This window comes from Phyllostomus discolor, chromosome 7 (genome assembly GCF_004126475.2).
Source record: "Phyllostomus discolor isolate MPI-MPIP mPhyDis1 chromosome 7, mPhyDis1.pri.v3, whole genome shotgun sequence".
In the NCBI taxonomy this organism is placed as follows: Eukaryota; Metazoa; Chordata; class Mammalia; order Chiroptera; family Phyllostomidae; genus Phyllostomus; species Phyllostomus discolor.
In genome coordinates, this window is record NC_040909.2 from 109,156,969 (window position 1) to 109,172,212 (window position 15,244).

Below are 15,244 nucleotides of genomic sequence, written 5' to 3' on the forward strand. Positions count from 1 at the left end.
AGATCATCACATGCTCCCAGCTGCTTCGTGTCTTAGGAGCAGGCACGCTAAGAAGGCAAACTCCTCATGTTTGTAATGTTTTGCAGTCTACAAATGCTTTCATGAATGGTCATATTTTGTAATGTTCATTATGTTATTTCAGAGTCATTCTATTCCATTCCATTCCATTCCTTTCCTTTATAATTGTATTACTTTGTAATTATGGCGTTGCCTCTTTCCAGAGAACCCAAGGCAATTTCTCTGTAATTTCAGGCCTTAAAATGGGCCTTCACACAGCAGAGCGTTCTGCTCTGGACACAGCCAATGGGCCCCTTGTTCCACCCTTGACCTTACTGCTCCCCTTTCTGAAATGTCCTCCTCATCATCTCTGTCCTCTTGAGGCCATTCATTTCTGTTCTTAATGACCCACTTCAGTCTGCCTTCCTTGCGGAGGCCTGCTCCAGTTGCCATCTGCCATGATGCATCTCTTGTCCCTGTGTTCATTTATGTCACCACCGTAACGCTCGCCACAGCCTTCCTTATTTTGTGGTTCTAGATAAACATCTGACTCCTGCCCTTGAGAGCAAGAACCTTGACTTCGTTTAGTCTCACCACCTTGCCCATCACAGGCTCTCCATAAACGATCATTTTATTGCAGATCAGTCAGTCTGCGATTTCCTGTTAAGCTATCAGTTTCCTGTATTATGTCATCAAAGTCTAACCTTTTCCACTTAATCAGCTTTGACAGCTTCCTCACTGTTTTACTCAAATATCTGTGGAATTTTTCTAAAATGCACAGCTTGACTTATCAGGCTGCTAATTTTGGGTACAATGCCAATAGTGCTTTGCAGGCAGGTACAAAAATTGTTCTCCTTTACCCCTCCTGACTCCTTGTCATATGTATGTCACTAGCCAGTGTGACTCATTAGTAGGATTTCTTAAAGTGTGGCTGTCATCGCTTTACTGCCCTATGTCGGAAGGTGAGCTCTTTGGATTAGTACTACTGGCAAACCATCCACAATACAAAAAACAAGAACCAGATTACAGACCCTGCTGTTCTTTTTAATTCATTAGGAAAAACGGACATGTCAACAACTTTTCCTAAATCGTGTATTATTAAAAGGAAACTTATATATTTTTTACAAACATCATCTGTTGTGTCTCCCAGCTGTTCTTCATGCATCTGCTGCCCAACTTTGCCGAGTGCTGGTGGGACCAGGTCATCCTGGACATTCTGTTGTGCAACGGTGGTGGCATCTGGCTCGGCATGGTCGTCTGCCGGTTTCTGGAGATGAGGACCTACCACTGGGCAAGCTTCAAGTGAGTGATCTGTCTGAGCATCAGCCATAGCTGCCACAGGGTGTATCGCACTGCTGTAACAGCATGCAGCTCTACAGGACGGTCTTTGATGGGAAAGAATAAATTATACATTGGTAATTGGAACTCATAAATGACTATAATCCTAATTTCAAGCGTTCATCCAGAAAGTGCTAAGTCATTTATGAGCTTTTCAAAACTGCCCCCTCTGTTTTATCTTTATGCCTCAGCCTGCATTCAGACTCCTGTCCCTGGATTAATTAGTCCCTTGTCCCCAGGTCAACCCCTCAAAGCCTCTTCACACCACTGTTCCAGTGATCTGTTGAAGAATGTCCGGTTCGTCCTGTCATTCCCCTGTGATAGCTTCTCGTGGTCGTTAGGACAAAGTGTACGTCCACGGACTCAGTAGGCCAGGCTCCTCTCTGCACACCCCCCAGGCTGCCCAGTGCCCCGAGCCCGTGTACATACCCCTGTCTGCCTGGGTCTGACCTGGGTCCCCAGGTCCTTCACTTCCCTGACCCAGCTCATTTGTCACCTCTTCAGGTGCTTGTCTCGGACTGTCAGGTTTAAGTTTCCTGCTCCTCCGCTGCCGCCTTGGAGGACAGTGCACATGCCCCTCATTCTTTACCGTGCTTCTCTGAACTTGCTCCTCAGTTTGACCGTGGCAGGAATCATGCCGTGGATAAGGAGGAAAAAAACAGTGATAGTGACAGTGAAAATATTGTGGTAGTTGTTTTTATTCTGTTTAAAACTTCATTTACTGATATATGATTTTAAAGGGTTTATTCATATCCAACATATAGATAAGCTAATATACTTAAACAATTCCCTTTTATGGTCAATTAGTTATTTCAGGGTTTTCACTTTAAGAACGCTAGAGTGGATATTTTTAAATATGTGTCTGTGTGCATCTCTGATTTTTTTAACATAAATTCTTAGAATATACTAATTTATGTTCTCACATATATACACCAATGAATATGTGTTCATTTCAGTATTTCCTGGAATTTTACTTTTAAACGTCTGTCAATTTATTGCACGTAAAATTTTGTGATCTTAAATTTCTAGTGTATTTCTATTGGATTTTTCTCTCTTATTAGTGCTTTTTATAGATTAAGGATATTAACATTTGTCATAAATGTGACTTTATTTTCTATTTTTATCATCGTCTTTTAATTTTGTTTGTGGTTGATTTGTCATTTAAACTTTAAAAGCCTTAAATCTTTTCATTTAGATAAATACTAACCTGCATTTTCTTTTAGTTCTTCAATGGTTTAGTCTTTTTATTATAAGGAACTTTTATTTTAATAATTCTTTCTTTGGCCGGTGACTTGAAAGGACACTTTTTAGTACATTTAAGGTACTACGCAATGGCACAGAAATGTCGCCGTGCTGGACATGGCTCCCAGCAAGCTCTGTCAGCGCTCTCTCACTGACCCTTACTCAGTCCTGGGGGCGGGCCCTGAGTGCTTTTCGTTTTAGGGATGACGATAGGGAGACTCGGGTTTAGTGACTTGCGTGAGGACACACAGCTAGCAAATTGTTGAGTGTGAATTTGTGTCTGTCTGGCTCCTTAAACCCCGACATAATGGTTCCCCGCTTAATATTTACGCTTCAACCGTGACTTGAGAATCATTTTGTTGGGTCACCAAACTAATAAACAGAAAATTCCATCATGGTTTTTTTTTAAGTTACATTAAATGTACAAATGAATATAGAGTAACTTAAGTTGAATCAACCTCTTTACTATTGTATATTAAGTATTCCAGATCTCAGTCATGCTGTATTTTTCTCTATTCTCATTTTTCTCTACCATTTTTCAGGAAGTTTGGCCTTTTTTTAAAAAAAAATAGGGACTCCACAGTTCTTATTTATTTTTGGATAGTTAGTCTCTATTTTTTGTTGTTTTTACGCCTTAAATTTGCTCCCTGCAAGATTTTCTCACTACATATTTGTTAATGGGTAGGTGAATGAATGGGCAAACCTAGTTTCCTTCTGCTTCCCCTACATCCCCCCAAAAATAAGAGGCCTGACTTGTTTGAGCTTGTGCCTTTGGTACTGAGCACAGTCTATGAGACATAAAGATCCTTGATACGAGTTACCAGTTGTTAACTGCTGGCCGCCTCGGGGTTGGCTGTCCAGGACGGCGGGCGGGGCTGGCGTGCACACCAGCTCTGAGGCTTGGAGAGGGAGCCTGCGTCAGCTGGTTGCTCTCTCTGAGCCTAAATGTTCTCATTTGTAACATGTGGACTGTTGTGTCTGTCATGGGAGTATGAGATTTTTAATTAAGTCATTTCTAAAATTGAAAATAAAGTGAAAATCACTGCTCACTTGACTGAGGAAGAAACAGGGTGAAGTAATGATGTGGGAGACCTCAAGAATAGGGAGCGTGTCCTCTATTTTACTAAAATGCCCCAACCTGCGAGGCAAACAGTGGGTGGGTATCAGATTCTTGATGGCAGCCTCCTGCTTCCTGGCCTGGTTCCAGATGGATGTCTCTGCTGCCCCTCAGCTTCGTGGTCACCGGTTCTCAAGTTAAGGCCTCTCCTGGCTCTGCGGTGACCTGACCTCTGCGCTGCGCCTGTCGCCCCTGACATTCCCCAGGGCTTCCCCTGGGAGCAGAAAGGCCATCCTTGGACAGACAGTTCAAATCGGAAGGAATCTTCTCGTTTGAAGCATTGGTTGTAAAATAGTCAAAGTATAGGGTTTGGTTTTGTTTTTCTCGTTTTGTTTTTTTTTCTTCCCCTTACCTCTTGGGATTTTCACTGGAGCTGTTTTCTTCTTTCAGGGACATCCACACCACCACCGGCAAAATCAAAAGAGCTGTGCTGCAGTTCACCCCTGCGAGCTGGACCTACGTTCGCTGGTTCGACCCCAAGTCTTCCTTTCAGCGAGTGGCTGGGATATACCTTTTCATGATCATCTGGCAGGTGTGATTTCAGAGGCCCAGAACTAGGGGGAAAAAATTAAAACGATCCTGGAATTTAGACATAAATTGCTAGTTGACATTGCTTACCAGCTGAATGCTTCCTCATGAAGGCATTTTAAAATACAGGTCTTTGAATTACAAATCAGAAACAGATTATAATTCCCTGAAAGAAACTCATGGTCTGCATCCATCACCCAATGAGTAAGTCATTGGGTCGCTTTTTAGAAAGATCATTTTCAGGACCAAAGGCATAAAATGCCAGGCTTTTTCTTATGTTCCAAAAATCAATGTGTGATTTTTAAAATTGTGCCTCAGCAGTTGCCACTTTGGGTAACTTATAGAGTGCTAAAATCTGGCACCCTGGGCGACCCGGGTCCTGCAGAGTGGTGCCGGCAGTGAGGAGAAGCCCTCATAAGGTGATGGACGTAATTCCCGCAGCCAAGGGTCCTGGGAAAGGGCCGCCAAACATCTGTGTTCCGGAGACGGCCATTTTTATTGACCTCCCCGTCCCCCGGTGGTTTCACCACTCTGGAAGACTAGCCCGAGGAAACCAGCTTTCTCCTGTAGAGTCTTTCAGAATCATCAGAAATTGTACAGGGTGGGATGAAAGTAGATTTACGGTTATTCGTGTGGAAAATGATATAATAGTTAATAAATAATAATACAAGGGTAAACTGTTTTGTATACTCATAGCTGTAAACCCACTTTTGCCCCACCCTGTATTTTGAACACGTGCACAACAGCTTTAACGTAAGGCGAAATCAGCATGTGTCACTTTTAAGACAGGTAGTCCTTGTATACGCACACAGAATTGTAATGCCCATCTCAGTGAATGGAGTTTGTGGGTGTGGAGGTATATGTGAATAGTCAGTCACCATGGTTTGGGGAAGTCAGCATGCATGAACATTGGAATATAAATGGATTGGGATTAAGTCTGACCTCAGGGCAGTGTCAGGGCAGGCGCAGGTTTTCTTCTATTATAAGAACTAGGAGGGACTTGGGTTTGTCCAGGAGAGACAGCAGTGTTCTCCTAGAATGGCAGCATCCACGGGGCACACCTTTCCCTGTGTGTGAGCACTGTGCTGTGATCAGCCTCCTCCATGTAGTGTTTTAGTCAGTGGACCATTTTTTATTCTGTATCTTTTAAGTCAGTGTTATGGGAAAAGACATGTGTTTTATGTCACTAAAATGAACCTGCTGGTCCGTACGATGAGTTCTAGAAGCAGTGACCTTTCCTAGTCTCTGCCTCCTGCTTAATCTGCAGGGGAAATGCAGGACATGGGCTCTGAGCATTGAGCACCTTCGTCCCTGCGGAAGTCTATTCTGTGTCGCTAAGGATTCGTAATGCAGTGAGCCGCTCTGGAAGCTAACCACTGCACCAGGTGAAACTTGGACCAACCCTTCACACACCTGCTTTTAAGGGCTACCTTTGGTCCAGGAGCTGCCAGGCCCAGCATGTGCCTGACTTCTGTAAGGCCGGACAGGTGTTCTAGGGCACGTGTTTATTTTCATGATTTCTGCTGTTTTCAGAGTATGTGTCTCCTGACTGTCCCAGCAGATCACACACGTGACCCAAGTGACAGTCAGGCGAACCAGGAAACATGACAAATAGCTAGTGCCCCCGTGTGCTCCTCCCGGCATCCAGCCCCTTCTCTGTGACCCCATTGGCTGGTGCCCCTATTGTCCTGGCTGTTAACAAGCTTGAATAGCAACCCTTGAAAGAACCCATGAATTTTCTGAAAATGCTTTGAATGCACCAATTATTTTTGGTTGTGGAGTAACCATTAAGGGAATATATGCTTATGACTTAGTCTGAAGCATCAGGTTGATTAATGCCTTCTTCTTTTTTTTCCAGCTGACTGAGTTGAATACCTTCTTCTTGAAACATATCTTTGTGTTCCAAGCCAGTCACCCGTTAAGTTGGTGTAGAATTCTCTTTATTGGTATAATCACGGCTCCCACAGTGAGGTAATTCTGTATGAGTCTGACTGTCATTTGAGCACATTGACCTGCTTTATAGTCTCCTGTGTAGCATAGGGAAGTCACATAAACTAGCAGACTTTCCATGAAAATATTCTAAAGAATTACACATCTGTAATATGAAGAAAAGGTTTTGCTCTCAGACCTCAGTAACAAAGTGAATAATCAAAACCACCGCATTGCTTTGAAACCCCTTTACGATCTTTAGTGCTATGTCCCCCCACTTATATCTTATTAAAAGAATAACTGAGTAGCAGAGATGCTGAGGTTTTCTTTTTCATGGGATTATTGAAAAATACAAGTGTTTTTATGGTAGATTTGAAGTCATAAGTGATGTATGTCACTTTTTAAAAATTTTTTCAATTACAGTTGACATTCAGTATTATTTTTTTTCAGGTGTATAGCATAGTGGTCAGACACATAATTTACAGGGGGGTCCCCCGCTAAGGCTAGTACCCACCTGGCCCCATACACAGTTATTACACTGTTGCTGACTAGGTTCCCTGTGCTGTGCCTTACATCCCCATGACTATTCTGTAACTGCCAGTGCGTGCTTCTTAATCCCTTCACCTTTTTCACCCAGCCTCCCAAACCCCTCCCCTTTTGTCAGCCTTCAGTTTGTTTTCTGTATCTGTAAGTCTATTTCTGTTTCATTTGTTCATTTATTTTGTTCTTTAGATTCTGCGTGTATGTGAAATCATATGGTATTTGTCTTTCTCTGTCACTTAGCACAATACTCTCTAGTTCTATCCATGTTGTTGCAAATGGTAGGATTTCATACTTTTTTATGGTCAGGTGATAGTCCACTATACATGTGTACCACATCTTCTTTACCCACTCATTTATCGACAGGCACTTGGGTTGCTTGTGTATCTTGGCTGTTAAATAATGCTACAGTGAGCATAGAGGTGCATATATCTTTTCAAGTTAATGTTTTGAATTTCTTTGGATAAATACCCAAAAGTGGAATTGCTGGGTAATGAGCTAGTTCTGTTTTTAATTTTGATGAACCTCCATACTGTTTTCCATTGGTGGCTACACCAATTCGTAATCCCACCAACAGTGCATGCGGGTTCCTTTTCTCCACATCCTCATCAGCACTTGCTGCTTGTTGATTTATTGATGATGGCCTTTCTGACAGGGTTGGGGTGATGTCTCATTGTGGTTTTAGTTTGCACTTCTTTGATTCTTAGTGGCATTGAGCATCTTTTCCTGTCCGTTGACCATCTTTATGTCCTGTTCAGTTTGGAAGATGTTCCATGTACACATGTTTTCTTAACCATTCAGCTACCCTGCATCTTTTAACTGCATCACTTAATCTATTTATATTTAAAATGATTGATAGGAACGTGGTTATTGCCATTTTATTACTCAAATTTATGTTCTTTTTTCCCCCCTTCTTAAAGAAGTCTGTAATATTTCTTATAATATTGGTTTGGTGGTGATGAGCACCTTCAGCTTTTTCTTGTCTGAGAATAATGTTATTTTTACAATGAAACTTTATTAGCTCTTTTTGAGCCAATTAAGTTAATTTCCTTTTATAAAAAAAATGCCCTTCCCGTAGTCTGGCAGGACAACTGGTATAAGCTTGGATGTTCATAACCATTATCTCCCTGGATTCCTGTGGGGTCCTAGACATGAGGTGTTATTGGAGACTGTCCCTCACATAGACTGATCCCAGCGAATTTCAAAGCAAAGCACTTTCATTGTTTTTTTTTTTCTACTTAGAAATGGCATTTGGGTTTTTTAACTAATATGGTGTATTTGCATTGGCTAGCAGAAGCAACCAAAAATTTCTGAACAGCTGATACAAACACAAAAATCCACAGTTAAAAGGGTTAGCTTTTCAGAAGCTGTAGCAGGGGTGTCCAGCCTTTTGATGTCTCTGGGCCCCACTGGAAGAAGAAGAGTTGTCTTGGGCCACACATTAAATACACTGCAACATGTAATCACGAAAACATTTCATAACATTTTAAATAAATTTACGATTTTGTGTTGGGCCACATGCAGTCCGCAGTCCACAGATGGGACACACCTGCTGGAGGGTGACTTACTTTATCATTTTAATGTTTTAGCAAACTTCACATGTAGTGGCCTCACTGGCTAAGGAGAGTAGGTGTTGTATTTGGTCAAGCAAACCCCTCATTCCCAGCCAGCACCTGTTCATGTCCTCATCCATTATTACAAATGTATTTCTGACATAATATTTGGGGTGTGTATCCCCGTATCCTGAGTTGAACAAACTGAAGAAGACATAGCTGAGTCCTGTGGCATTGGACTAGAAATTCCATTTCTTCTTTTTGCTTTGAACCGAACAGGAAGGCAGCGGTTGGCAAGCTGGCAGCCCCGTGACACTCTGTGGGCCCGTGACCCGGTGGAGTGGTTATCTGTCTTACGTGCTGCTTTCATTTGCGAGACCGGAGCCTCCCTCCCTTATTTAGAATTTAATCTAATTTGAGGTCCACAATTATTTTCAGGAAAGATTGGCAGCAGTTTCTTCATAAAATTAGGACCAATCAACAACATCAATTTCTTGTCAGGGAAAGAAATGTCTTGTAAAACAGAAGAGCAAATCACATCTGATTTATCATGAAATATCAGTATTGTTAAACATTTCAAAACAAAACTTAGAGGCTAAAAATCCAATATTTTGACTTTTTGAGAGCTCTTCAGAATTTCTGCCAAGTGCTGTGGATTTCCACATGCTTTTTGTTTGTTTATTTAAAAATTCGCACTTTATTTATTATGTCATTTTGAGACAGTGTCTGCGGAAGGAGATGAATGTTCCAGTTAGCAGATGGAGAAACAGCTTACAGGCTTCGGGATAAATTACACCCTCCTTGTCTGCATTTCCTTCCTTTTTGGTTAGACTTTCATATGAATCTGCTTTGAGAAAATATTTGCACGAACCTTCTTTTAATCTGATATATAAAGTGCAATATAAGGGGATGGATACATTAGAGCATAGGTGGCAAACACAAGGACCGAGGGCCGAATCCAGTCTCCCGCTAGCTTCTACCTGTGGCAGCACGGAGCTCTTGCTTAACTGTTAAGGAGTAGTTACATGTACACAGTCCTGAAATTACATTCGGCCCTTTGAAGGCAACTGCGAGGCTGAGGTGCCCCCTGGTAAAAATGAATTTGACACCCTTGCATTACAGGGTAAAGCAGCTGAACTGGCAAGATCAAATTATGTAACAAAAATGTAAAGTTAGAGGAAAACTTGAATTTCTTATCATTAGAATTCTTTAGGGTAAGGAGTTAGGGTAAGGAGGCGACAGTTCATGGATGAGCTTTTGGTATAAGTGAATCCTCCGAAATGTAATACAAAATGATGTGTGTGTTTTATATGCCTTTATCACGGCTTTCATCAAGTCTCCGAAGGAGTCTGTGGTCCCACAAAGATTGACTGCAGGTTCAGATGCAACTTCTGAAGGGATGGAGGCTCCAGCCTGTGCTGTCCTGCACAGCAGCCGCTCGCCGCCTGAGGCTGTGAGCGCTGGCCCGTGGCTGGTCCACACTGCAGTGTGCGGCAGTGCGAAATACACGCCAGGTTTTGGAGACATAGTACAAAAACAATATAAAATACTTCTCTGTGGTGCTTTCAATATGTTGGGTTAAATAACATACTATAAAAATGAATTTTATCTCTTCCTTTGTACTTTTCTAACATGACTACTAGAGAATTTTAAATTGTCTTTGTGGCCTATATTGTATTTCTGTCGCGTAGGTGCTTCTCTGAGCCTCTCAGCTCCGTGCCACTGCCTCTTCTTCCTCTTTGTTCTTGTCAGTAGCATTCAAGGTCACTGGCATTCAGTGGCAGCAAGGTGCAGACAGGGTCCCATTCCAGTTTCTGAGAGAGTGTGTGTGTGTCTGTATTTATATATAAATAATTTGTTTTGCCTGGTTACCCATCAGCAACCTTTGTCCTGGAGAGAGCCAGGGGAGACGGTTAATAACGGTGTAGGTAACTCAGGAATCACCCATAGCGGGAGACTGAAGCACCCACTGGGGTTGCTTTGGCCCAGGGCTTGGGGAGCCTGTCCCTGAGCCAACACCTCCTTTGCCAATAACCTGGGTCTTTAAACCATGCCCCTCTCCCTCCAACCCAGCCCGAACTCCTGACCTCTTGCAGGAATGTTTCAACAGGCACCAGCTTCCTAGCCCCTTGAGTAGGAGTAGACCAGGCTCCTGTAGTTTGTGGAACAAGGCAGGACATTTTGTGTATGCACTCCGTCACAGCAGCTTGACTCCCTGTTGGCTTGGTCTTGCAGAAGCTCTCAGTGAATTCCACCTTTGTCCTTTCAGACAGTACTACGCCTACCTCACCGACACGCAGTGCAAACGCGTGGGGACACAGTGCTGGGTGTTTGGGTAAGTATCTGTTATTGGGGAGGTTTCAGACACACTGAAGCCTCTAAATTTCTTTGATTATTTCTTAATCCTGTGTTAAGTACCTTTCAATGCAATTTTCATATGAGGATTTGCTGATGTTTTTATGTGGCTTTCTTTTTTTTTTTTTAAACCTTAGGTCTTTTTGTTTTCTGAAGATAAAGTACAAAATACAGTGAATTAGATAATTACCTTATAATGCCTTTTAATGTAAGGTAGATTAATAGCTTCAAATTTGATTTTTCCAAATGCTTAATAGCTTTGTATTTTTTTACATTTATTTTATTTTATTTTATTTTATTTTATTTTTTTTATCAAGGGAATTGAGGTTTTTTAATTTTTTAATTTTTTTTTTAGATTTTTATTTATTTATTTTTAGAGAGGGAAGGGAGGGAGAAAGAGAGAGAGAGAGAGAGAGAGAGAGAAACATCAATGTGCAGTTGCTGGGGGCTGTGGCCTGCAACCCAGGCATGTGCCCTGACTGGGAATCAAACCTGCGATGCTTTGGTTTGCAGCCCGCACTCAATCCACTGAGGTATGCCAGCCAGGGCTGTTTTATTTTTTAAATTATAGTTTGTTAGTGTTAGCTGTGTAGTATGGTGGTTGGACAGTCACATAACTTGGGAAGCACTGCCCCCGACAAGTCTGGTATATACGCTCTGGCACCACACACAGCGGTCACAGCACTGCTGCCCGTGCTCCCCACGCGTGCTCTTCATCCCTCGCCTCTCCTGTCACTGCCAGTCTGTGCTTCTCAGATCCTTCACCTCTTCACCCCCTCCCCCACACCCTCCCTGTCCGGCAGTCATCAGTTTGTTCTCTGTGTCTATGAGTCTGTTTCTATCTTGTTTGTTCACTTACTGTGCTCTTTAGATTCCACATATACATGAAATCATGTGGTATTTGTCTTTCTCTATCTGACTTACTTCACTTAGTGTAGTATCTTCTAGGTCCCTCCATGTTGTCACAAATGTTGAGATTTCATTCTTTTTCAAGGCTGAGTAATATTTCATCGTATGTATATAACACATTCTTTATCCACTAGTCTGTTGATGGACACTTAGGTTGCTTCCATACCTTGGCTATTATAGATAATGCTGCAGTGAACCTAGAGATGCATATATATTTTTTCAAATTAGTGTTTTGGGTCTCTTCAGATATATTCCCAGAGATAGAATTACTAGGTCACATGTTAACTTCTAGTTATAATTTTTTGAGGTAATTTCATACTGTTTTTCACGGTGGCTGCACCAGTCTGCATTCCTACCAACAGTGCACCAGGGTTCTCTTTTCTCCACATCCTCTCCAGCACGTATTGTTTGTTGATTTATTGATAATGGTATATGGCTTTCATTTTTAACATTACCTTTTCTGGTTTAAATTTAGAATAGCTGATTGGCAAATTATAGAAAGACAGTATAAAAACTACTTTTAGAAAAATATTAAGAAATCAAAAGATATCTCCCACCTAGAACTCAGATACCTTATGAAATAAATTAGATACAAAATGGTTTGTTCCGGTTTCCTCTGAATTTGATGATGAGTTTGGGACATCGTTTTGTGATGGGCTTACCCACGTTTTATATTACTTTCACATCAGAAAGACTCTGCAAAGCAGCTTGATATGCCAAGATACAATTTTATTGTACCAAAGAGAATTATCACATGATCACAATATATTGTCTTATTATGGATACAAATGCTGGATCTGAATTTACAATTATTTAAGAGATGAAAGAAATCAGCCATAGGTTATCTAATTTACATCCCTCCATGTGGAATGTGAGAACGTCTCTGGTATGCCAGTTAAGTGGTCTTTCTTTCTTTCTTTCTTTAAGAGGGGGAGGGAGGGAGGAAGAGAGGGAGAGCAACATCAATGTGCAAGAGATACATTGATCGGTTGCCTCTTGCATGGTGCCAACCAGGGAACCTGGCCCCTGCAATCCAGGCATGTGCCTTGACTGGGAATTGAATCTTTGATTCACAGGATGGCACTCAATCCACTGAGCCACACCAGCCAGGGCAGTCAGTTAAGTGGTTCTTAAACACCATTAACAATTTATCACGCTATTTAGCATTCGAGTTCTAGGGTAGGTGAGTCAAATTCATTTTCACCAGGGTCCACATCAGCCTCATGGTTGCCTTCAAAGAGCAGAATGTAATTTTAGGACTGTATAGATGTAACTACTCCGTGACGGTGAAGTGAGAGCTCGGAACTGCCACTGGATAAAACAAGGCGGAGGGCCAGGCTCAGCCCGAGGGCCTTGTGTTTGCCACGTGTGCTCTAGAGACACGCAGCAAATCTGTACATGAAGTTAAGTCCCATAGGTAGCTTAGACTGAAGATCTACTCTAGGTTCTAACTGGAGTATGAAAGCATATATTCTATGAAAACCTGTATCAGGGAAAAATTACTACTTTCAACAGATTTTTGAAAAGAATAACATTTTTCCAATTAACATGTAGTACATGTACATTGATAAACAATTTAGAAAAGAAACTAAAGATCATCCAAAGAGATCAGGCACTGAGAGTTCATTGTCGCTAACGCTGCAGGGTTATTCCTTCCGAGCATTTGTGTGTCTGTGTGTGTATCCACCTCCCACAGTTGGAGGGGTTACTCAAGTTAGACTGAGCCAGTACCCCCGTTGCCTGAAGACAAAGGGTCATTGTCATTTGTTTCTCCTAAATTCTGTGATATAAGCAGATTTTCCTAACTACAGTGATTTCAGCTTAAAGGGCGATAAGATGGACTAGATTTCTGTTCTTCAGTGATCTAGCAGGTGAAAGCATTTCCACACCGACCAGATTTCTACTACACAGGCAGGCCCTGTGGAGGCACAATTGCAGAGTCATAGAAAGGAGGGAGGGGGAGCTTTTCTTCTTGCCTTTGTCCTCCCTGTTGTTTTACCCAAGGAGGTGTTCTCTCCTGCACCTGAACTCTGCCACCTACCTGTTCTTTCCACACGCATTTTTCTCTTCATTTTTAAGAGTTAATTCTTGTCAAGGTCTTACTCTAACTGTGGAGTGGCTATATTTCCCACAGAACTGTATCCGTTTACCTGTTGAGAAAAAGGAGATGCCGATCAGGGAGAGAGGTAGTGTTACAGCGAAGTTTCTTTCTAGTCAGGCAGCTACAAGAGACAGTCCCATGGTGGGTGCAATGGCACAGATAAAGTGGGCCAGAGTGGCAGGAAATGCAGCTGCAGAGAGTCGTGCCTTGTTGAAAAGTGATGCAGTGAAATGCAAAGAAGAGATCGTTTGTCTAATTTAGTACGTTTATTGAGAATTGAGAACTCCCAGTATAGTGATATCAAGATTAATGAATCTTGAGAACTCATGGGCCACACTGAAAAGGAACAGAGCCCTCTTCATAAATCACACCCAGCAGATCTGCCTGGGTGCGTGAACCAGAGCTGCCTCTGTCCCTCAATACAATACAGTCAGCTGGAGGGGGTGGCAGGCGGCCTGAGGCTCCATGCGTCCCTGGCCTGGGCTCTTTGAATGTTTGCCCCTCTGGGCTACCCCTCCCCTCTGCTGTACTCCACCTCCCCGTTGTCCTTCTATCAAAACAGCAAACATTTACCCTTCTAATTTCCTTTAATAATTAGTAGCTGGTCTATAGCTTTCTTTTTACTGATTTTGGAGTAATTTCAGGCGTTAGCAAGGAGTGGCGATGTGGGGAAACTGGGAGTGCCTCCTGTAGTGACATGAACTCTGCCTTTGGGGAGGTGGGGAAGGGGTGAGGTCAAACAGGACCTCTTGAAGCTCCTTTCCCACCGGTCCGCAGCTTTCTCTCCCGAAGAGGGCCCTTTTCTGTAAATGCTGTACCCTCACAAAGCCTGTTACTCACTGATGTAACTAAATACAGGCTTAGAACGTGGTCTCCTGCAGTTGTGCCCGAGATCTGAGCTTGTAAGCCTTTTAGGCTTCGGTGTGCTGTGCCCGGTACAGATAGGAAGGCGTCCAGCTGGGGAATGGGACCCCGCCAGGGAGAGGGCTGTAGTGTGAAAAAGTTGGCTGCTTCTTTGTGTAGAAAGCTTCGTTCCATGACTTCAGCTCTGGGGGGGTGTTAGGGCTGGACCCATGGGAATGAATTCCCCCCACCTAGTGTGTGCTGGATCTTCATTATTTCTGCCTACTACGCCCTCATTATAATTGAGCTTCTGAGCCTGAGAAAAAGAGAGTGAGTCTGACTTAGAAAGGAAAGCTGTTGGTTATGTGGACCTGGAAGGAAGGTGTCCAACTTCGGCTTGAACAGGACTGAGAAGCCACTTTTCCTCTTCCTGAAAGTTCCTGGGATGAGTAAGCGTGGACTGGGCCGTCCTGGGGGTGGCCTTCCCCCGGGTTATCCCAATCCCGCTGGTGCCCGGCACTGTGCTTTTCGGCCATCGCTGCTCTGCTGCCTGTTCTGTCCCAGGTCAGCTCCAGAGCAGCGAGCCCTCCCTCCACCACTTGTGCCAGCCCCGGAATCCACCAGCAGACCCCGCTGGCAAACTGGAAGCCCCCTCTCCTGGTACCCTGAGCTTACACATGCTGAGCCTGGAGCTCTCGTGCCCAGATTTCTGTAATCACCCTGCGTACTTCTAGTCCCAAGCACTGAGGAACGCCTGGCCCTGACTCTACATGAAAGTCTGCATTTCTGTCC

The 15,244-nt window shown here is 43.0% G+C and overlaps 1 protein-coding gene across 1 annotated transcript in view; it reads left to right on the plus strand.

Annotated features, from left to right (window-relative positions):
* Positions 1 to 15,244, plus strand: part of PTDSS1 (phosphatidylserine synthase 1) — a 64,963-nt gene that overhangs the window by 36,585 nt on the left and 13,134 nt on the right. Inside the window, exons 6-9 of the mRNA XM_028533819.2 lie at positions 1,148 to 1,299; positions 4,085 to 4,226; positions 6,081 to 6,193; positions 10,514 to 10,579. Of these exons, the coding sequence (XP_028389620.1) occupies positions 1,148 to 1,299; positions 4,085 to 4,226; positions 6,081 to 6,193; positions 10,514 to 10,579 (473 nt within the window). The remainder of the gene's footprint in view (positions 1 to 1,147; positions 1,300 to 4,084; positions 4,227 to 6,080; positions 6,194 to 10,513; positions 10,580 to 15,244) is intronic.